At 36.6% G+C, this 24708-nt stretch overlaps 1 protein-coding gene across 1 annotated transcript; it reads right to left on the reverse strand.

The window, feature by feature from the left end:
* Positions 1-24551, reverse strand: elk4 (ETS transcription factor ELK4). The gene is made up of 6 exons (XM_051672607.1): positions 23636-24551; positions 17918-18227; positions 10005-10712; positions 6877-7080; positions 5879-5995; positions 1-4305 (listed from the first exon to the last, which is right to left on the reverse strand). Exons 2-6 carry the CDS (start codon positions 18122-18124, stop codon positions 4204-4206), a joined length of 1338 nt encoding a protein of 445 aa, XP_051528567.1. The 5' UTR covers positions 18125-18227; positions 23636-24551; the 3' UTR covers positions 1-4203.
* Between the last annotated feature and the right edge of the window lie 157 nt (positions 24552-24708).

Genomic DNA, 24708 nt, shown 5'->3' on the forward strand with positions numbered 1-24708 from the left:
TTTGTGTCTACACTTGGCCAAAAAAAAAAAAAAAAAAGTTTCAGTTAGGGGGCAGTGTCTGTAAATTTTATATTTCTCTACTTCTTTATTAAACTGCAGTAAAATATAGGGCTTTCTGACTTGATTTTGGTGTAAGAATCTATAATCTCTTTAATGAAAACAAAAAACTGTACTAACTGATTAACCGAAGCTAAAACGATCACAAAAGAGTTTAAAGTTGGTCTGGAAACGTTAAAATGATTTTTAAGTCTTACTCCGTGCAGCAGAAGTATCGAATGCATAGTTTTCTAAAGTTTTATCCAGAAAATAAAGTTGCGTGTGTTTGGGGTAAGGAAAATCACTGCTAAAATGAGATTAGTTTTTCAACGATTCTACAAAATACAAAGTGCCAGTAAGAAAAAAAAAAGACAAATTTAAGTGCTTTAGACTCACATCAAGTACAACAGATGTTCGGTACGGCTACAATAGTTAAATACGCTCAAGTTGGGAAAAAAAAAACTTAAACTGAGTAGGAATAAAACAAAACATCATTGCTTGTAAGCTAAACACATAAAACACATCCATTTGTATCCATTACGAAGAACAATTTAAACAAACGACTATTTAACAACGTAAAAAAGATTTTAAAAATACGGTCTTGTTGAGCTCATTTTTTTCCCCAAACACAAAGATACACAGTGAGTAAGGGAGTGAAAAACAGGTTAAAAACAACATTGCATACTGCACAAAATCCATTATTAAAAATGTTTAAGGCATTAAGCAACTTGATATGCCCTCAATTAGAAAACAATTGCATGTGCAGTGCTCACAATTCTAGACGCTAAAGGAATGCAAATTAAAAAACATTTAACGTTCTGATGTCTCGCTAAACTACAAATTCTTTTCAATATGAGTGTTGCAGTTGGAAAGGTATTTGCACGCTTTCATCACGAGAGTGGCTTTAACATTGCTGTAAAGGTGTCTATGCCTGATATGATACATAAGTACAGCCTGAAAATACTAATCTTATAGTATTAAAAAGTACTAAAAAAAAAACTGATTTAGAATTGTTCCAGGTTAAAGCCGAAGCATTGTTCGAGTTTCCACGTGCCGCTGAATCTCGTGCACAGTGAACGCAATGCAAATTTCGTCATCGGCACAGTAATCGCGAACTGTCCACATGCAGCCCAGGTTTTCTAGACACAGACAGTCTGTCTTTTCGCCTAACATTGACAGTACTAAAAGAGTATCGCAAAACAGTCGTAGTCTGCATGCGTTGAACACGTCCGTATGGGCCTGCGGTAAAAAGAGTATACTTTGAAAGGCTGTGCGAGAGAGAGAACCTCACATGGAAAAACAAAGTATATACTAGCCTTTAAATACAACTTGCACTCTATCAACAGCATGCCCAAAATAATGTAGTGTTGACAGAAATCCACTTACAAGAATTCCATTATTAGGGCATAGCTGTTAGCACGTTTTGTTTTTTTAAACTGCGAGCCAATGCAGAAAATACTGATAGACCTTAAGTTGTATTTAGCCCTGAACATTTATTCAAATAGCTGAAGTTACGTTTTAGTTCGTAGCTCTTTTCAGCACCAGAGGGCAATAAGTTAGCCTTTCAGCATAGTGAAACAAATACTTACACTGTTGCCTAATTTCACTTTATTCACAATAGAAAACAGGACGAGAAGGCACCATGTTAGCATGTGTGTGAATTCGCCATTTACGTAAACACTTCTACTGGATTTCACCTCAAAATATGACACTTATAGGGAGTTTGCCGTTATTGAGAATTCTGTGCACATAACGCTTTGTGAAAATATAAAGACTGTGGGTAATCATTTACAATACCTGAGACCTGATATGAGATGCATTTCCTGTTTTGGTGTTATCAACACTTTTTCTTTTTTGTTTATTATTATTTCCCTTTCTAGTATTATCATTGCACTTTAAGTGGTCCTACAGGGAGCTCAGTTTCTTCTTTGTTAAAGAGAGTCAGCATTTTAGCTTTGTTCCAGTTTTGCATCTAATGTATGTCAGTTATAGATCATGCCTTGTGTTTGTTTATGAGATACTCTTAGAGGTAGGGTTATATATTGTGCAATATTTGGGAATTGATATTCTATATTGGTTTATCAGTGGAGATGTAACACTGCACAAAAGAAACTCTCCACGATAGAACAAACCGATACCGCACTGAGATCAGATCCAATGGCTGTATACAGATTTGGTACAGACATTTAGCAAAGTCTTTTGGAAAAGCAGATAAGTGCAGGAATGGTTTGAAGCATTTGGCTTGGGTTCTACAGGCAGCTGTACAGTTCCGGACACACTTACAGCCAATCTCCACCAAATGAACCGTCCTACTGGTGGGATGAGGCCGAACTGCTTTAAGCACTGAGCTGATGCCGTTCCAATCTATTTTATGCTGCGTACGCTCCATTAGCTTAATGGTGAATCAGCAGTCTACAGGAGTAAAGCAACTCTTCTGATTTCCACACAACTGAAATCGTTCCTAATGGGTTCCAGTCTTCAGAGAAGGTAAATGGTTTCTACAAAAAGTTTTGCATGATAAGCATCGCTGCAGCTCCATATATGGCGGTAGTATGGTTTGATGGCATTGGGGGTGTGATTGGAAACACGCTTAATCAAACAGTTGCCATCAAGCGTTGCAGCAATGGTGGCAACAATTTGGCCTACTAAATGACCCTCTTAAAAATGTGTGTCATTGTTAGAACACCAAAAATGTTGGTGTTAACATAAAGCTTACACTTTATGATGATGCAGAAGTCTGTTTTCCAATGTTTTAAACTAATTCTTAAAGAAATATTCCAGGTTTAATACAAGTTAAGCTCAGTCGACAACATTTGTGGCAAATTGTTGATTACCACAGAAAATATTTTCGGCTTGTCCCTCATTTATTTAAAAAAATAAAATAAATTGCAGTTACAAAAAGGCATTTACAATGGAATTGGGGCCAGTCCATACACATTGAAATAAATGCTGTTTCAAAAGTACAGCAACAATATCTAAACATTATGTGTAAACAATTTTAGTGTGATAAAATCGCCTACTAAAAGCATGTTTACATCTTGTGGCTATACTTATGAAAGGATGTGTATTTTAGCATTTCTGGATTGGCCCCATTGACTTCTATGTGTCTTGCTGTACCCATGATTTTTGCTTTCTTTTTCTCCAAGTAAACAAGGGACCAGTTGAAAATATATTAATGGTAATCAGCATTTTGCCACAAATGCTGTCGATTGAGCTAAAGTTGTATTGAACCCAGAATATACCTTTAAAGTATGTTTCTGGCCTAAATGATCTTCCATATTAAAACAGGAGGGCATTTACATAATCATTTCGGATGCAGTGATTGTGGTTATGTGGCTCTTGAATGAAGGTTTTACTTTACAGAGGGGAATGTCCTTAACAAGACCTAGTGCAGCTTGAAGTGCTGTTCAGGTGGTTAAATTGACAAACACTTTTAGTACATGGCAATTAGTGCAGCATGAGGAAAGGTACGAGATAAAACACCATTATCAAAATCACAAGGCAAAAAGGGGCGGTTTGGCTTGGCAAGGCAGGTTGGTTTGAGTGCTTTCCCAAACTAAAGGCAAACATGGGTTGAGGCTAGTTGAACTTGCTGAATTATGTACAAAATGATCCCACTTTATCCACCGTATAACAGGGAAATCATCGTACAAACACACGGTTCAAATGTCATTCGATAATTTCTTCCGTGTCTGAACGAATCATTCCAAAAAAGCTCAATGAGAGACAAGACACAAGAAAATTCCATTAGCATCCCAATTACTGGTTGTTTTGCCATAAAAAAATACACTATCCCCATTTTGGCAGCTTATTAACAGCTGTTTAAATCAACAGCCATCTTCCATTAGTCACCATTGTAATTCCCTTAAAGCCAATCCCTGAAGATTAGCACATTTACAAAGAGAAAAAATATAAATACATTGTCCTGCAGAATGCGAATACATAATGCAATGGCTTGTTGAACAAACAAATTAACAGTATCCAAACGGATCTGTGACATCATAAAAGTTCAAGAGTTAAACGGATACTCTTGACGCTCAATCAATGGTCGTAAATCTTCTTGACTTGAACAGGGGCAGATCAGGTTAACAGAATGAGGTTGATCTGATTGACTTTGTCAATCAAGAATAAGAGGCAAAGATGAAGTGTGGCAATTGTTCTTCCTCTTTATGTCTTCTGTGGGTCGGGGGAGATAGGGCCAGGCGTGTTGGTGCCGTCTAAAGTATGCACCGGTACAGAGAACTGGGTGGAACTCAGGACAGAAGGAAACTGATACATGGAAAAAAAAAAAAAAAAAGAAGAAGAGAGAATCAAAAATCGGAAGCATTTTTACTATAATATTGGTATTTTATTGTCAGACTTTTGGCATCTGTCTGAGGGAGTTTTCGCACTAGAGTTTTTGGCGCGGACTGAGTTTTTGATTCATATGGTTTGTGTGAAAGCTGTTTTCTGAGTGCTGGTGTGCACCAAGAAACCGCACTTGAAAGTCGACTTGAAAACGGTCCAGGGGCCGGTTGCATTTACATAGCCATTAAATTAAGACTGCATCTAACAATTAGTTTGACTAGCTAAAGATGCCATAGAAAGCCTGTTGCATAAAACAAGCTCACAGTTGTCTTTAGTAAGACAGTCTAATTGGCATTGCATTGTGGGAAAAATAAGTCACTGAACAGCTTTAAAAAAAAAAAAGCTTACAGTTTTTACAGTTTTCATTCGCTGAAAATATTTGATTATTTGAGGACTACAGTGCTTCAAATTTGATTGTAATGAACAAATTTAGTGATTTTAACCCAGATAATAAAAAAACACATGATATTTTGTTACCATCGTTAAGTCAAAGTCTCAACTGAAGCCCCTTTCAGCCCTCAACTGACAGTTATTTTCCATGGCAACATAGAATGTCAATGAATGTTAGCCTAGGGGTCTGCTTAGAGCGATCTAAGTTTTTTTGCAATTGACTGAAAAAATTAAGAGCAACATTTTAGACGACTAAGTCTAAAACAGTTTTATGCAACCAGCCCCAGGTTACGATTCATCTGGACTAGGGCTGTGCCAAAATAGGAATATTCATTGAATTTAAGACAAATATGCACAATCGAATGCTATAACTGTGCATTCGAATTCTGGATGTGTGCCATGCGGCTGCATCTTGTTTTAACTTAGAACTGTCTATTGAAGTATTTCTTTTCTCGTTTTACTTTTTTACTTAAGATTTGAGAATATGACCTTGCTAAATCTTATGATTTTATCATTTTATGCACTTTAGTTTAAAATGGAATGCACTTTTGTTAACAGCCAGGTATGTTCTTTGCAATAAGCAATGTAAAATGGTGCTGTTCAGTTTCTATTTATTCATTTATTTGTGCTCTCTTGTGGACTTGGAGACAACATTGATTTAAAATCTGGTGGTCACTAATGTCTCGTAGCTTTTTACCCTTAACTGAAACAATGTCTTTTCAGAAAAATTTAAAATTTGATTAAATGAAAAATTATAATTTAGTTTCTCAGCCCTCTTGACAGCCCTAAAAATCACCTGTGCACAAGTACACATTAGCCGCTTTTCCACTATCGGGCCAGTGCGAAGTGACAGTGAGAACGCAACTGGCCCTGCCACGCACTTGCATGCCCTCGTTTGCCCTGATAGTGGAAACGTGGCTATTGATGCTGCAAAACATACAGAGGTTCGAAGCCCAAAAATATAATGTGAAAAGAGACCTGCGAAAATAAGGGAGGTGAAACGATCTCTGGTTCGGACCAAGCAATCGAAGTGTGAAAACACCCAGAATGTTTTGATGAGATTAAATCACCATGGCAGTGGATAATCTGTATTTGAGGGACTCACCTGAAAAAGGGTGTGCGTGCCTTGTCTTCGGGCAGGGCTGAGGGGTGCAACAGGACTAAGTGTGCTCCAGAAATGGATATTGGATAGAAGTGGACTAGGGGTGAGCAGCAGGGGTGTCTGCAACAAACACGCACTTTTAACAGACTTCTACACAAACTGAATTTCTTTCCAGTCCGCATTCATTAAGAATGACTCTCCATTCGCTCATCAGCATCATACCACAAAGCATCAGCAAGAGGCATAACCTCAATATATAAATGTTTAATTAAAAGCATCTTAACAAGACTTTTAAAAGCCATAAAAACTAATCACAGGGCAAGGGTTCTGTAATTCATGAAAAACTATAAATAATAGATTTAAATTAAAGTATATTTCATCTTTCATCTCGCAGAACACACGGCAGTGGGTGATTCTCTGGGGTGAGCTGTATGAGTGCTCATAAATGCAAAGATTGGGAAGTCTTAACGAGGTGATCTATCAAAGTAGCATCCACCTAAACCTCACCATATGATCACATTCATGTAATAACCAACGAATGTCTTGAAAGCCTCTGCAAATCTGGTTGAAGTGGTGCGCTACTGTCCTCTAGTGCTTTTAAAATGTAAGAACGCTCAAAATAACTAAATGGACCTTTCACACAGACTGTGATTGTGCGTTTCCGCCTTATCTCTCCTTTAAAGTCATGGAACCGTAATAGTTTTTCTTTCTTCCTTTTTCTGTTGGAGCAAATGTGGAATGCAAAAAAAGTATTTGCTGCTGCCCAAATAATTTTGGAGGCCACTGTATATCCTGGTTTTATGTGCCATGCATATATCCATGTAAAAAAAAAAGAACAGTCAAACTAGGATTGGCTATCCTTGAAATGAAATGGAAAAGGTGACCTAGAAACTAATGGAAACTGGAAACTGATGATGGTTTATGATTCTAACAAATCAAAATCTTACAATAGCAAAAATCAAGCATATCGTTGAGAGTGGGGAGGTCAGGAGAGCACTGACCTGCAGGAATGCTGGGGTCAAAGAGGCCGTTGGGAGGGAGGGGCTGGACAGATTGAGAGGGCTCATGTCAGAGCTAGTCACCAACAGCGCGGGCATCAACTCCAGGCCTTTGGGTTTCTTAGACTTCCCGCTATGATTGTGGGGTGAAGACTGTGACATATCAGAAATTGGAACTATGTCCTTGAAAACAGAAGTGGGCTGGACCTAAGACACCAAGAGAGAGAAAGAGAGTTTTTTTTCTTTTAATACACTGCAGTATTTTAATGAAATTGAAGTGGATGAGAGATTAACATACCTAGATAGGCACATTTGAAAATAAATATTTACAATATATTATTCTTAATGTAGAAGACACATTATTATCCTCAGGTGAATACATGGGTCATTCACAAACAAGATTGTCCAAGGTGATAAAAATAAGCAATCTTTTAAAAATCTTGTTAAAAACACGTCAAGTTTGTAGAAATGTAATGTGGGTGTCCATGTTGGTTTCATAAATGTTGGAAAAATGTTCATTATTATTTATTTTCTACAACAACAAAAAAGAAAAAAGATTTCAAGTACATATATATATATATTTTTTTTAAAGAATCCTGCAAGTTTGAGACCCTATTTAATGTTTTGTTTTTTTTTGTCTCATGGCAACAAAACGGCTACCTACATGTTGGTTACACCACCTGACTTTAAACTTCTGACTTCAAAAGTGACAAGAAACAATAAACGTGTAATTTAAATTATGAAAGAAATGTAACAACTCTAAATTAAATCATGTAAAAGCACTAAAGTTATGCATTTTGGGAATTAAATGGAATGATATTACCAGATGAAATTACAACTATAAACACTAGATGGCTGCAGAGAGCTACTTATTTATCCCTGACTGAAGAGATGAGTTCAAGATTTTTTCAGAAGTTCTCCAATTAGACATACAGTATGAGAAACATTATCAAAGACTACTTTTGTCAAAGTTTGTTTGAGGTTATTTTTTATTTTTGGTTTATGCATACCTGAAATGAGTAGAATAACAAGTAATAACCTAATTTATCTCTGGTTGTAACAAGATGAATGTGTGTGTGTGTGTGTGTGCGTGCGTGCGTGCGTACATGTTTATACTACATTGTGGGGACCAAATGTCCCCACAAGGATAGTAAAACCTGAGATCACCTACCTTGTGGGGCACAGCCAGCAGTCCCCACAAGGGAAATGGCTTATTAAACATACTAAATGTCTTTTTGAAAATGTAAAAATGCAAAAAGGTTTCCGTGAGAGTTAGGTTTAGGGTTAGGGGATAAAAATTATTGTTAGATCTGTATAAAATCCAAAAAATGCATGGAAGTCTATGGAGAGTCCCCACAATAATTTAAAAACAAGTTTGTGTGTGTGTGTGTGTGTGTGTGTGTTTTGCACTCTTGATGTTTGGTAGTCTCACCCCTTCTTGTCTGTGTGGTTTTTCTGCATTGTGGCTGTTATTTAGATTTTTTATTATAAATAATGAAAAAAAAATATATATATATATATATATATAATAATCTGTGATTTTAGTGTTTCCCATTAATTTCCTATGGGCGGTCACTTTTGACCAGGAACAGTACAAGTGTAACTTTTTTTTTTTTTTACCACTTAGTCTGATCAAATCAACTCCAATTTCTTAGTGTGTGTTCAGATATCAAATGGAAGAAAAGTTACCAAGTATCGTACGAGTCAGATAAAGGAAACCAGTTTTATTGAAGAAATAATATTGATTTTGGTCAAAAATGACCAAACAGTGCATGATGGTTAATCATTGCCGGTAGTTGTTTTTTGGAACTATTGGTTATCAACAAAAATCTATGCCGATAGTTTGTTTTTTTCTATATTTTTTTTTATTCCTTATCAATAAATCTCAACTAGTGAAATACAGTTGAAGTCAGAAGTTTACATACACTTAGGTTAAAGCTAATTTTTTAACCACTCCACAGGTTTAATATTAGCAAACTATAGTTTTGGCAAGACGTCTACTTTGTGCATGACATAAGTATTTTTTCCAACAATTGTTTACAGACAGATTGTTTCACTTTTAATTGACTATAATCACAATTCCAGTGGGTCAGAAGTTTGCATACACTAAGTTAACTGTGCCATTAAGCAGCTTGTAAAATTCCAGAAAATGATGTCAAGCCATTAGGCAATCAGCCAATTAGTTTCTGATAGACTAATTGATTTTAAGGCCTACTTTCAAACTCATGGGAAAATCAAAAGAAATCAGCCAAGACCTCAGAAAGATTTTTTTGACCTCCACAAGTCTGGTTCATCCTTCTGAGCAATTTCCAAATGCCTGAAGGTACCACGTTCATCTGTACAAACAATAGTATGCAAGTACAAACACCATGGGACCACGCAGCCATCATACCGCTCAGGAAGGAGACGCATTCTGTCTACTTGAGATGAACGTAGTTTGGTGCGAAAAGTGAAAATCAATCCCAGAACAACAGCAAAGGACCTTGTGAAGATGCTGGAGGAAACAGGTAGACAAGTATCTATATCCACAGTAAAACAAGTTCCATATCGACATAACCTGAAAGGCTGCTCAGCAAGGAGGAAGCCACTGCTCCAAAACCACCATAAAAAAGCCAGACTACAGTTTGTAAGTCCATATGGGGACAAAGATCTTTCTTTTTGGAAAAATGTCCTCTGGTCTGATGAAACAAAAATTGATCTGTTTGGCCATAATGACCATCGTTATGTTTGGAGGAAAAAAGGTGAGGCTTGCAAACCGAAGAACACCATCCCAACCGTGAAGCATGGGGGTGGCAGCATCATGTTGTGGGGGTGCTTTGCTGCAGGAGGGACTGGTGCACTTGGTGCTTTTTGCCATAGGAGTAAAAAAATAAAACTGAATTCAAAAGAAAAACAAGTTGTTGTTTTTTTTTAAAAACCCACTGGAAAATAGTTTTTTCTTGTTTAAAGCAAAAACCTCACTAAATTTTGTTTAGTTTAGAGTCCTCTGAAACAAGACTAAACGTCATTTTTCGTCTCAAGTAAATGTATCTTGTTTTAAGGATCTTTAGCCATTTTACTGGACAACAAGACAAAAATACTTTTTAAATATATTTTGCCATTTTGTCATCAGCACTGTGTGTATGTAATACCTGCAGCTGTAAATCTGAAGGCTGAGAAGAGATGGATTCAATTTCACTGTCGATCACCAGCTCCTGTGAATCCGTCATCGGAGAAGAAGAGGGTGATTCGGAACGAGGGAGCAGTGAAGACGAGATTCCTGAGAGCGGAAAGTCAATCGTGGCATTTTCTGTGGATGGAGTATCAACAAACGCACACACTACTTGCGGCACACCTGTCTGTTTTATCTCGGGGTCTGCTGGAGTGGGCAGCTGGGCTTGAGCAGGGTGACCTGGAAGTTCAGACCTCTCTGCTGTGGACTGTATGGTTGGTCTGCTCAGATTCATGGTCCCAAATTTGATGACTGAGGGTGGCTGGGGCATCTCCTGGGCTGGCTTTTTCTCTGAGAGCTTTTCTCCTGGGTTTTCGATCTTGATGGATTTAAAGAGCTGCGTTCCTGACTGCAGAGAGTTCAGAGTGAAGGATGTGTACAAGCCAGAGTGGATGTAGTCATTCCGATTGGATGCTTTAGACTGGCCTGGTAGTCCGCTGATCCGGTCCGGGGCTGGTTTGCTGTCTTTATCTCTGGAGATGTTTGTAGGTTTGTCGGAGTGGGACAGAGGCCCACCAGAGCCACCATCTACAGTCTCCGTTCTAACCAGGACGTCCCCCTTTAAGATATCAGGGTACGACACAAATCGATACACAAACTTCTGGCCGTTCACTTTTTTGATGATGTTCTGTGGGAGGAATTAGAAAAAACACCATTAAACTAAATGTACCGCACAAAATACAGTATAAATATATGAAATATCTACTTAAAAAACAAACAATTGTACAAACAAATCAACTGAAAAAAAAAAAAAAACCCTCATTGCACACCCTCACATGTTCATTTTTAAAAGCCAATCAGTGGTGTTCTCCTCCTTTTTGGCTAAACAAAATAACATGCAATTAAGTAAATAGGCCCGACTTGAGAGACCAGGAGGAATGTGGAAAAATGATAGCCCTTGCCTGGGGTGCCAAGATGAGGCTTAAAGACGGCATGAGCTCTTCAAAACCCATAAACATACGGCTCCCACTCAGGAATAAACCCCTGCTGACTTCCTTAACATTGCCCACTGCGGTAACAGACGCACGTGACCCTTTTGTTTTAGTTCAGAGTGGCGAACACTTGATTGCGGTGTGTTTACAACAACACAGAAACCAGAGGAGTGTGTGTAGGTGGTGAGAGGTGAGAGGGCCGAAAGCTAACAATTATAATAAACACTGATTTAAATATAGGACAACAGGACACAAAACTATTCATCTGATAAATCAGAAAAGCCTGAAAGGAATATTTCACCTAAAAATGTACAGTAAACTCTCCTTATTGTCATTCCAAGCCCGTATTACTTTGTCTTCCGTGGAATCAGAGGTGTGTAGAAACGAAGTACAAATGCTTTGTTACTGAACTTAAGTACAGTTTTTGAGTATTTGTACTTTACTTGAGTATACTGTTAATATTTCTGTTGACTCTCACTATTACTTCACTACATTTTAAAGAGAAAATTAATACTTTGATAAATTTTTCCAGACCCTTTTATTATTTTTGCAACTGAACAATGCAAAAATTAACATCGTTGTACGTGTAAATTGCATGCGGAACAGTGATGTCCAATTTGTGAAAACATCATTTGAGTCCTTTCTTTTAAATTTGATTCCCTGGAATAGGTCAAAAAGGTTCAAAAAGTAGTGTGAATGATTTGTTTTGCAAATCAAAATCCCAAAGAAGCATGTTGAACAAATGGGAAAAACAAATGATGCTCGTGTAAGTTTTAATCTGGTTTGACTTTGAATTAATTTAATACGCTGAAATAGTGAAGTTACAGTTGAAGTCAGAAGTTTACATACACTTAGGTTGAAGTCATTAAAACTAATTTTTTAACCACTCCACAGATTTCATTAGCAAACTATAGTTTTGGCAAGTCGTTTAGGACATCTACTTTGTGCATGACATGACAAGTCATTTTTCCAACAATTTTTTACAGACAGATTGTTTCACTTTTAATTGACTATATCATAATTCCAGTGGGTCAGAAGTTTACATACACTAAGTTAACTGTGCCTTTAAGCAGCTTGGAAAATTCCAGAAAATGATGTCAAGCCTTTAGGCAATTAGCCAGTTAGCTTCTGATAGGCTAATTGGCTAAATGGAGTAAATTGGAGGTGTACCTGTGGATGTATTTTAAGGCTTACCTTCAAACTCAGTGCCTCTTTGCTTGACATCATGGGAAAATCAAAAAGAAATCAGCCAAGACCCCAGAAAAAAAATTGTGGACCTCCACAAGTCTGGTTCATCCTTGGGAGCAATTTCCAAATGCCTGAAGGTACCACGTTCATCTGTACAAACAATAGTATGCAAGTAAAAAACACCATGGAACCACGCAGCCATTATACCGCTCAGGAAGGAGACGCATTCTGTTTCGAGATGAACATAGTTTGGTGCTAAAAGTGAAAATCAATCCCAGAACAACAGCAAAGGACCTTGTGAAGATGCTGGAGGAAACAGGTAGACAAGTATCTATATACACAGTCAAATTAGTCCTATATTGGCATAACCTGAAAGACTGCTCAACAAGGAAGGAGCCACTGCTCCAAAACCACCATAAAAAAAAGCCAGACTAAAGTTTGCAAGTGCACATGGGGACAAATATCTTACTTTTTGGAGAAATGTCCTCTAGTCTGATGAAACAAAAATGTAACTGTTTGGCCATAATGACCATTGTTTGGAGGAAAAAGGGTGAGGCTTGCAAGCCGAAGAACACCATCCCAACCGTGAAGCATGGGGGTGGCAGCATTATGTTATGGGTGTGCTTTGCTGTAGGAGGGACTGGTGCACTTCACAAAATAGATGGCATCATGAGGAAGGAAAATGATGTGGATATATTGAAGCAACACCTCAAGACATCAGCCAGGAAGTTAAAGCTCGGTCACAAATGGATCTTCCAAATGGACAATGACCCCAAGCATACCTCCAAAATTGTGGCAAAATGGCTTAAGTACAACAAAGGCAAGGTATTGAAGTGGCCATCACAAAGCCCTGGCTTCAATCTGATAGAAAATTTGAGGGCAGAACTGAAAAAGCATGTGCGAGCAATGGGGCCAACAAACCTGAATCAGTTACACCAGTTCTGTCTGGAGGAATGAGCCAAAATTCCAGCAACTTATTGTGAGAAGCTTGTGGAAGGATACTCAAAATGTTTGACCCAAGTTAAACAATTTAAAGGCAATGCTACCAAATACTAACCAAGTGTATGTAAACTTCTGACCCACTGGGAATGTGATGAAAGAAATAAAAGCTGAAATAAATCATTCTCTCTACTATTATTCTGACATTTCACATTCTTAAAATAACGTAATGATCCTAACTGCCCTAATACAGGGAATGTTTTCTGTGATTAAATGTCAGGAATTGTGAAAAACTGAGTTTAAATGTATTTGGCTAAGGCGTACGTAAACTTCTGACTTCAACTGTATGTGCGATCATTCTCCCACCTTTCCAGAAGACCTGAGTTGTGTCCCAAATGACACACTTGTAAAGACCACCCACTAGTCCAACATCGGTATCCAATGGAATGGCAGTAGGGATCTTGCATGTTAATGTTTTTTCTGATACACTGTAGTAACATTTGAATTATTCGAATTTGTTTGTCAAATCGGTCGTTCGTTAACGACTAATACTAAAATGAATGATTACTACTGCAGCTTATCTATTTCTAATTAGTAGTTTTGCTTAGTTTCTATAGATCTGTATACACTTAATTAATGTAATATCTCCAGACAGACGTAAATGACTAATACTTTGATAAAGCCGACCAACATACCATTACCCAAATAGTATTTTTCTTTAGTTCTATAGTTTCCTATTACACTTGACTAGAATAATATTAGCATTAAACAGGGGTCATGACTAGTGCTATCTGGACTGGTCGATCAATATTACATTGTGCCAGATAATACTTTCTGTAGCCTTTACTGTCTATTACACTTAACTAAAGCCAAATGGTTAATCAGAAAGCTTAAAATCCCAGTTGATGTGCTTCATGCGCCATCAAATGCTGGGTCTTAGTATGTATTAACCCTGATCACAGATTTGCGGTAACAGTAATTTAACAATCTACTAAAGCCAAGAATTTCAGAATAAGTCAGAATAAAACCAAGTTTAACAATTTATTAGCCAGGTAGGTAAAACATACATTTCAATTCAATTAGAATAAATCAAATCAATTTCATCAATAAAATACAACATCATCTAAAAATGTAAGTAAGAAAATCAAAAGCATACCTGACAGCAAAACGACACAGCGATTGTGCGGGAGATCTGAATTACAGATTCCCTGATGTCTTTGTCAACCTTCCTTAAATACCCAAACATCAAAGACCAAATGGTTTAACAATAAGAACTTGGGGGTGTATAGGTTTTACATTCCCAGGGTCACACTTTATCTGCATTCAGGAGATAACTCAGATGAAAGACCAAGGAGGGAGACACGCCCCCCAGTAGTGGTCAGAATTCCTGTAAATTCTCAAAACTGTGCTATCATGCATTTTACAGATGTGGTACTAAGACCATTATAGTTCAATTCTTTGTTTACATAGAATGAGATATTTTTATACATACAGGATTTAGTTGAGTCTTAGGTGACTCTGAGCTAGAGTGTAGAGGAGGGAGAGAGCAGGAGAGAAATACAGATGTGAAGGAACAATAATGAGTGAATTTTATGGCCCTTGCATTGTTGGGTGTGTTGTTTCAGGTGTAGATTTTAACTGCGTGATAGGATCTGTGTGCCCTGTTCTTGCAGAGGCCCTTTGCCACCTTGGTGAGTTTTTCCTCTGTATTCAGACCCCCTGGGCACACTATATTCTATGCAATTACAAAATATACTATGCACTCACAATACGCCATGTAGTGTATGAATTTTCAAAGTGTAGTATTGTCCCAAATGAAACACTTAAAGTTTTTTTACTACACGCCACAGAAGCATTCGCTGTTTAACAGCTGACAGAAGTGACGTTTCAAGTGCATGTGATATGTTGCCGTTAGCTTTAGCACATTAGCCAACCTCAGTTCAACCCTTGTATCTTAAATAACGTACATATTCACGCAGCTTGGGGTGATGGTAAAGCATTCAACTCACATTTGTAAGATGCTGTATCCACTGAAGTTTCACTAGCTGCTACATTCTTCAGTATTTACAACTGTTTTGTCAGACCAGCAGCGCAGCCAGGTAACTCCACCCCTTCCTCTATGTATGGCAAGCCGCGTGCGCTGAGTGCATAAAGTGTCCAACATTCCACACTCTGTTTTGACGGTTGAAAAAGTGCATCATCCGGGTATTTAAAGTATACTTCTTTTTGCTGCATTTTCAGTGTTAACATACTACTTGCACTACAAAATGGCGTAGAATAGTGCAGAAATGTGCAGTTTGGGACGCACCTCCATTCATATCATTTCAAGACAATCGGTGCAGTTACCTTTTACATTTAACCAAGGTATGATGTGTATATAATGAGCATATGTGCTCATGGAAATGCCAAACAATAACATTTGCAAAATTAATTTAACCTTAAACAGATAGTAACCAGAGAATAATCCTTTTTTATTTTTCTGAAGATGTCAATGGTGCTTGCCTAAGCAAAAGCCAGTTTTCTTTTCAGTCTCCTATTTTTTTCTCTCTTTTGCACTTCTTTCAATTTTCTTTTTTGCTTTTCTTGCACCAATGCAACAAAATGAAGACTATCCATGTAGTTTAATGCTTTTCTTTGATCCTTTATCTATCTTATCTTATAATTTTTTGCGGCCACATATACTGCTAATAAACCAGCTAAATAAGTCTTATCTTCTGGCAAGCTTTATTCTTCATCAGTGGTACAAAATCCACAGTCAAAATACACAAGTAAAACAGAATTATGTCCAATACCAATTTGCTTGATCCTTGCCAATGATGACGGTGATGGAAATAAAATGTTAATGTTTTTGAAATAAAATAGCCACCTCATTTGTCTTGCTACGGCTAATTTCATAGCTGATATTTAATGTATCCAAAATACACACAATTAAATATTTTCACACTTCAATTTGGCAAAATTACAGCTTGATTAGAAATGGCGCCCAATAAAAATATTCTGCTCACAAGTGATATTTATCTTGAATTTTCTTCAAAGATCACTTGTCTCCAAATTTTGTTTTGTTTTGTGTGGTGGAAATGACACCACATGCTTTGATTCTGAAGCAAAACCCTCCATCATGTACTTGTCTTGGATTGAGCCTTCCATTGGATACTGGAAACCTGTTTAGCGACTACTGTATAGTTAAGCAATAAGGCATGAGAGTCCGTGTTATTGTAAATATTGTCACGTCTGAAGGGCGTTGTAGTACCTTGTACTTATAATGGTTTTTAAACAGCCTATCTGCTAAAAGGTCAATGGAAATTGATACATCAACTTATGCATTTCTGCAACTACACACACACACACATGAACACACATGAACACACATTTAGGGAACCTCAAAATTACAGCACTGTTATAAAATACCTGGAAGTCAATAATATTAGTAAACATGTTACAGTAACTTCACCAGAAAACGTAGCCTATTAAACATATCATGATTGGTAAATAATGTTTGATTCATTAAAACATGACAACCAATATAAGCTTCAGCAAACCTACCAGAAAACATTTTCAATCTTCGCCAAAGCGTTAACAGTAAAACATTTATCCGGAGACTGGTGTCCTGCCGCTGCTGAAACTGCTGCAGCTTTCCCAGCCGGAACACGCAAGGCCGAATGACGTAAATCTGCGATTTCGCGGCATCCGACCCAACAGCTCAAACTAAAAATCATTATTGTAGGCTTACTGTCGTGAGGCGAAGATGAGGAAAATTACACACTCTATAATGGAATTGTATTAATTTTTCACCCAAACAAATTACATAGTGCAGCTTCAAGATTATCATAGTTTTTAACATGTAATAATTAGTATTAATAATTAGAGGTCAACCGATATATCGATATAATGGGTGCCGATAGCTGCTTTTTGGAGCTATCGGTTAGCAGCAAAAATCAACGCCGATAGTTGCAGATTTTTTTTTTTACTATTATTATTATTCCTCCGTGGAAGACTCTACTTGTAGAACTGCTAGGTTCTCCAGTTTAACAACAGCCTCTAGAGGTGAAATAAAAACAATCACTGACACCTCGTGGATTTGCTGTATCTAAAGTTGTTTAAAAGTTCCACATTATGCACCACATCTTCTTGATGTCTTGATATTTTTTGTATTTTGGTTGTACAATTAAATAACTGCATCTGGGATTTTATTAATTTTGGACTCTTGTAGCCTCCATGTCTGTACCCGTCACAGTAAGTAACATTCAATAAATAGATTTTAAAAACTATGGTCCAATTAATTGGTCCTCTGCCTTTCCCACCACCTTAATTACCAGTATCAGCAAAATCCACTATCGGTTGACCTCTAATATAATTAATTTTCATAATTTAATATTGAAAGTCTGGGTCTGGGACAAGGCTAAACAGTAAAATCTGTAAATATGTTTCAGTCAGTTTGACTGTGATCTTCATATAACAAAAAATAAAAGTGTTAGTTTTAACAAAAATCACACATCCCACCAGGTTTGGCATTGTTTTTCAGGTGTCTTGTGTCAAATATAAAGCACCAAGTTTGAGCATACAGAAGTGCAAATGAGATTTGAGAGCTAAGGTGGAGGGTGAGTAACATTTCAGTGAATAACAACTTTCTCAAACAAAGCTATCGTATCGTCAGAAGACTTCATACGCATGAGTAAATGATGACTGAAATTCATTTTGTGTACATTATTCCATGAACTGTTAAGTTTTCCTTGTCGAGTCCTTTCAGAAATCTGTGCTAGATGATATTACGCACCTTGTCGTAGTAGTAACGCAGAGCCCGGCTGAGCTTGTCATAGTTCATGCTGGGTTTATTCTTGCGGGCACCCCACAATCTGGCCACCTCTTCTGCCTGCAGCAGTTTGAACTCTCCATCCTCATTAGTCCAACAGATGAGCTGGTCATTGCTGGAGTCCAACAGAAGCTCCAGTAGGAACTGCCACAAGGTCACCGAGCTGTCCATGTTCTCCGTTACTGAGAGACGTGGGAAATGTTACACGATTCTTTTTATGGTCACAGCCTTGAACACACGTCACGTCATATTGCGGCAAATTTCCTGACAAAGGCTGAAAGATAAAATGATCAAGATTAGAGCAATATGTCAGCGATAATCTCAAAATGGTCAAATTTTGGCCAGTTAATCAGCCTGATTTGGCCATTTAGAAAGATGGTCAACAGCCGATAACTATGCCAGATTGAATAGTCAATCCACTGCATATTCAACAGAACAATGCAAATTTCTTTTTCAGAATTCTGAGTTGTACAAAATAGTAAGTGGCCATTTTAATTCAGCAATTCTGTGTGCATCTTATTTGCTAAAAGTAAACTGTAGCAGGTATATAGGCCAACTTACTTTCTAGATATTACATTAAAATACACTGGTGGCCAAAAGTTAGGAATAATGTACAGTTTTTGCTCTTATGGAAAGAAATTGGAACTTTTATTCACCAAAGTGGCATTCAACTGATCACAATGTATAGTCAGGACATTAATAACGTGAAAATGTACTATTACAATTTGAAAAAAAAAAACAAAACAAAAAAAAAATGCATAACTTCTTAAACTACTTCAAAGAGTTCTCATAAAAAAGTCCTCCATGTGCAGCAATGACAGCTTTGCAGATCTTTGGCATTCTAACTGTCAGTTTGTTCAGATACTCAGGTGACATTTCACCCCACACTTCCTGTAGCACTTGCCATAGATGTGGCTGTCTTGTTGGGCACTTCTCATGCACCTTACAGTCTAGCTGATCCCACAAAAGCTCAATGGGGTTAAGATCAATAACACTCTTTTCCAGTTATCTGTTGTCCAATGTCTGTGTTTCTTTGCCCACTCTAACCTTTTCTTTTTGTTTTTCTGTTTCAAAAGTGGCTTTTTCTTTGCAATTCTTCCCATAAGGCCTGCACCCGAGTCTTCTCTTTACTGTTGTACATGAAACTGGTGTTGAGTGGGTAGAATTCAATGAAGCTGTCAGCTGAGGACATGTGAGGCGTCTATTTCTCAAACTAGAGACTCTGATGTACTTATCCTCTTGTTTAGTTGTACATCTGGCCTTCCACATCTCTTTCTGTCCTTGTTAGAGCCCGTTGTCCTTTGTCTTTGAAGACTGTAGTGTACACCTTTATATGAAATCTTCAGTTTCTCAAAACAATGATTGACTGACGAGTTTCTAGAGAAAGCTGTTTCTTTTTTTTTACCATTTTTTACCTAACATTGACCTTAAGACATGCCAGTCTATTGCATACTGTGGCAACTCAAAAACAAACACAAAGACAATGTTAACCTTCATTTAACGAACCAAATATGCTTTCAACTGTTTGATATAATGGCATGTGATTTTTCTAGTACCAAATCAGCAATTTAGCATGATTACTCAAGGATAAGGTGTTGGAGTGATGGCTGCTGGAAATGGGGTCTGTCTAGATTTGATCAAAAATGACTTTTATTTCAAATAGTGATGGTGCTGTTTTTTTACATCAGTAATGTCCTGACTATACTTTGTGATCAGTTGAATGCCACTTTGCTGAATTAAAGTACCAATTTCTTTCCGAAACAGCAAAATCTGTCCATTATTCCAAACTTTTGTCCACCAGTATATATCTCTATTTATTGCATTAAAAACTCACCAAATAAACCGATAATGCCTGCAAAGGAGAGACATTATATTCAGGAGCTATTATCAGCGCGTTTACATGCACAGCAATACATGATCAGCTTAAAAAAACCTGACAACATAAGGAACTCATGTTTACATTATTCTCTGCTTTTGGCATCAAAGCGTAAAGAGTCATGTGCACATTGGATAAGCTGGTAAGATCACAATAAATGTGTTTACATGCACCACGAAATCAGAGTAAAGGGCAAAACTATGTGCCGATCGATTTTTGCTTAAACCGTTTATGACCTAACCCTGATAAAAGAAAACAGTTTAAGGTGTTTACATGACCTTACACGTTGTTGGTTTATTAAGCGTTCACTCAAAATGTGGTGTCGCTCTAAGCATGTTTACATGCATGCTTACATCAATTAGGCTAATAAGCCGACAATTTGTCATGTAGATCATGGTCATGTAGATTTTTGCCCATTACCCCGATTTCGCGGTGCATGTTAACACCTTCCCAGCAAACACATAACTTTTTACCAAACATTAGCATATGGTTCCCTTTGGTTATTTTTTTGGGAACCAATTCCTAATGTTCTATGAATGTTCTCTTTAGGTTCTATAGTTTTATAACCATAAACTAACCTTCCCAGAACATTGCAGGGAGGTTTTTGTGAGACAACTAAGACAAACTTCTACAGAATGTTCTCAAATGGTTATTTTTAGGTTTTATTTTTAAAACTTTAAAGAATGTTCAGGAATGGTTATTTTGAATGTTTTATTTTTCATTTACATTTTTACATAACATTATCATATAGTTGATCATTTACATAGTGCAGTACAGCATTTCATTAAATGTAGAAATAAAGATCACAGTTGTTCTTAATGCATTATAATGAACGGATGTGAAAATCATACAAGAATCCTATAATTCGTGCCTTCTATCTTCCTATCATACTTTCTGTTGATTTGCTATAAGCGATTATAGTTGATTATATAATCATTATAACTGATTACAATAACTAATCATCTATCGATGGCTCCTCTGTTTATTGAGGTCGCAGCATGGTTGCAGAAAGGTTCTGGGAATTACAAGTTAAGGTAAAGTTAGTGTTAGAAAAACTTACGTTCAGAACGTTCTGGCAACCTAAAATTGTTAGTTGGGTTTACCACCATTCTGACCAGCTTATCCAATGTGTGCAAGACATATGGTTTGACATCAACAGCAGAGAACAACTCGATGATTTTAAATCTCATGTAAACAGTTTTATTGCGTTATCTAATTTTTTGAAATATGCTGATATTTAGTAGTTATTAAGTGCGTTGATGTGCGTGTCAATGCGTTCATGGAGAATACGCAAACATCTATTACTGACTTTATGGAAATTATTGTTGCTAAGGCCAAATCTGTAATCGAATATTCCTGAGTCCATAAAAACATGTCAAATATTGACACCATATTCAATAGCAAAAGGTACTGACATGTTGGTGAGTGCAAACTGACTGTAGTTTATGTGTGCGTGTGTGTAAGCAGCTTAGATTAAAAATAAATCTGCCTTGACTCATCCAATATCCAGCTGGGAGTTGTGAGAGTGAAGAAGAGAGTGAAAAAAAAAAAAAAACATTCTCCCACATACAATCTGACAGAACATTAATGCACAAATATAGAAATACAGAGGCGAGACATGAAAGCTACTTTCAGACTGTAGGAGAGGAGGTTGGGGAATTTTAAACTACACATGAGTTTAGGCCAAAGTTAACATATATATATATATATATATATATATCTTCACCATAATTAAACTTTAAGTTAAAAACTATGGCATGTTGCATGCCTACAGTCATTGAAATCAGGCCAAAAAACATTCAAGAGTACTTTCTTTACACTTAAAAGTGCTTTATGTATTTTTAGTCTTTACAAACAGTGTATAGGTGGTAACAAATGTATGAAGTGAGTTATATTATGTATGTAGTAACAATTGTCACATTTTATAGTATATGTTAGTATTCAAAATTGATCCCAGATTTTACTTTAAGTTCAAAATTCTGGCTTGCTGCATGCTCATAATCATCGCAATAAATACTATAAAGTGTTATGGTTACACTTTACAACAAGGTGATTTTTGTTAACATTAGCATATGCATTAGATTCCATAAATTAATAATTAACAATATATTTTCACCGCATTTAATTATCTCAGTTAATGTTAGTTCATAATACATTAACTAATGTTAACATACACAACTTTTAATTAAAACATTTATTAGTGTTTAAATTAACATTAACCAACATCAATAAGTGCTGTATAAATATTAACTAATGTAGTCCTTAGATAATGTTAACAAATACAACCAAAATGTTACCCATTTTATACTGTTGTTAAAAATTTAGCTACACCTTAGTTAATTTACCACTTGAATATGTAATTCAATGACAAATTATCACACATACACCTGATTGCTGGTCTTTTCACCTCTGGATAATGTAGGCAACTTTTTTCATTTACCATCTAAATCTTTCATTTAAAAAATGAAATTACAGATGAACCTGAATGTTCTTGGCCTTGAATTATCATCTTGACTGTATTATAATTTCTCTTGTAGTTCAAAATGAACTGCATGCTGATATTCATTGCATAATCTAAACTATGACACTAGTTATAGACCCTCTCTAACTCACTTTGTGCATTTATCTCTTAACCCTTGTGTGACCTTCGGGACATTTTTTTTTCATTTTCATTTTTCATTTAGGCTGTGTTAATGCCAACGGCATAAATTTAGCAAAAGGTGTGTATTTTTGGGTGAATTTTGATATTTCAACCTCAGTTACTAAAATACATCAATAATACACTGTGTACACAGAATAGTTACGCTCGGGACCTTCAGGAAAAAAATGTCCCCATTGAAACCCATTAAAACTGCAATATTTGATCCCAGTCCCATTAAAGCATAAAATCATGAATTCTATAATATTATGCTTTCTTTCTGGAGCCCTGGCTTAAAACTTTTATATTTTCCACCAGATGGCACCATTTTTCTCATGTTTAGCCTATGGAGCAAATACAAGCTTTTTTCCTATTTTCTGTTTGCTGTATGTGTGTGTGTAAAAACAACAGTGGCATTATGTAAACAAACTGGCATTTAAAGGGTTAAAATCCTGAAAATGAATGAATATGTGGTAGTTATGATCAGGACTGATGTTGGTTAAAAAAAATTCTCATTGAAAGTGGAAAATAATATTAATACATAATATTATTATGGCAGTTTTTTGACATGTTTGTCCTCGAAGGACCTCTGAGTAAATTTTTTGTATTGATGCACAAGGGTTAAACCAAGTTTAAGACCACATTTAGTCTAAAATTACATACACTCCAGATCTATCATCCTAAAGCAGTGTATGCAAACAAGCATATTGTAAAATCAAAGGTTGGCAGAACAGTAAAAAATAATTCATAGCTAAAGCCTACCAAATAATTATTCCAAAATAGCCCCTTAAACTCACATCAGACTATTTGTATTGGTGCGTTAAGATTTAAAGAAACCAGTATGTCTTTCTAAAGTCCAAAGGTAAGGTTTAATTGTAAAAATGAAAATCATGCAGCACTTTTATTGGGTTGTTTATAGCTGCTAATGCAAGACCTCCACGTCAATTCAGCCATATTTTAATCGTGCAGGCGGGTCAAAGTATATAATTTACGATTATTTGTAGTCCGCAAATTCCTGAACTATACTTCTAAAGTCGAATAAATAAAATGATTAAAAACAAGCCTGAATGTACCACAAAAAAAATAAATAAATAAAAAAATAAATAAGTAAATTGCAACCTGCAAGAACTTAGCACATTAGCATGAAGCTGATGTTTGTCAAACTCACCTGAGGCTTTGTTTTCTTCAGAGGCAGTTTTCCGACAAATCAAAGCAAAAAAGAAAGAATATATATATATACATACATATATATAAAAAAGCTGAAAACTGTTTGTTTACATCGTGTAAGGATATGTAGTGGTCAGCTAGCTTAGCGTGCTAGCCTGCTAGCTAACAGAGTCTTAGCAAAGTTCAGACTCATTGAACGAGTTGATTTAAATCGCGGGTTTAAAGCGGTTTTTGGTGTATTTACAAACGAAAACGATAAAAGGAGGCAAAGAAAGAGACAAAGGAAACGCTAAAGTAACTGTCTATCCATCTCACGCACTCTTATTTTTAGCTGCAGCTTCAAAAACAGGAAGCAACAAGCATCAAGACCACCAGATTAGAACACTTTCACTCCGACAGAGCATATAAACAGTGAATAATAATGGCTGAGGGTTCATAAACGAGGTCCATTCAGTATGAGATGGTTAAAGCGTTAGTGTCTTCCATATGAAGGTTCTGCAGCTCATGAGAGATAACTGGAGCCAGTGAAGTGAACACGATCGATCGATCGAATAGATAGACAGACAGACAGACAGACAGACAGATAGATAGACAGACAAGAGTCAGATAGACAGACAGATAGATAGACAGACAAGAGTCAGATAGATAGAGAGACAGACAGATAGACAGACAGAAACACAGTCAGACAGATAGATAGACAGATAGATAGACAGACACAGTCAGACAGATAGATAGATACACAGACAGATAGACAGACAGACACACAGTAAGACAGACAAGACAGATAGATAGACAGACAAGAGTCAGATAGACAGACAAGAGTCAGATAGATAGACAGACAGACAGATAGACAGACAGAAACACAGTCAGACAGATAGATAGACAGATAGATAGACAGACACAGTCAGATAGATAGATACACAGTCAGACAGACAGATAGATAGATAGATAGATACACAGTCAGACAGATACCGTCAGACAGACAGATAGATAGACAGACAGACAGATGCAGAAGAACCCTAGGCACCATCTCCATTAACACATCCATTATAACAATCTCATTGATACTCTATT

This window comes from Myxocyprinus asiaticus, chromosome 35, assembly GCF_019703515.2.
Source record: "Myxocyprinus asiaticus isolate MX2 ecotype Aquarium Trade chromosome 35, UBuf_Myxa_2, whole genome shotgun sequence".
Taxonomy (NCBI): domain Eukaryota; kingdom Metazoa; phylum Chordata; class Actinopteri; order Cypriniformes; family Catostomidae; genus Myxocyprinus; species Myxocyprinus asiaticus.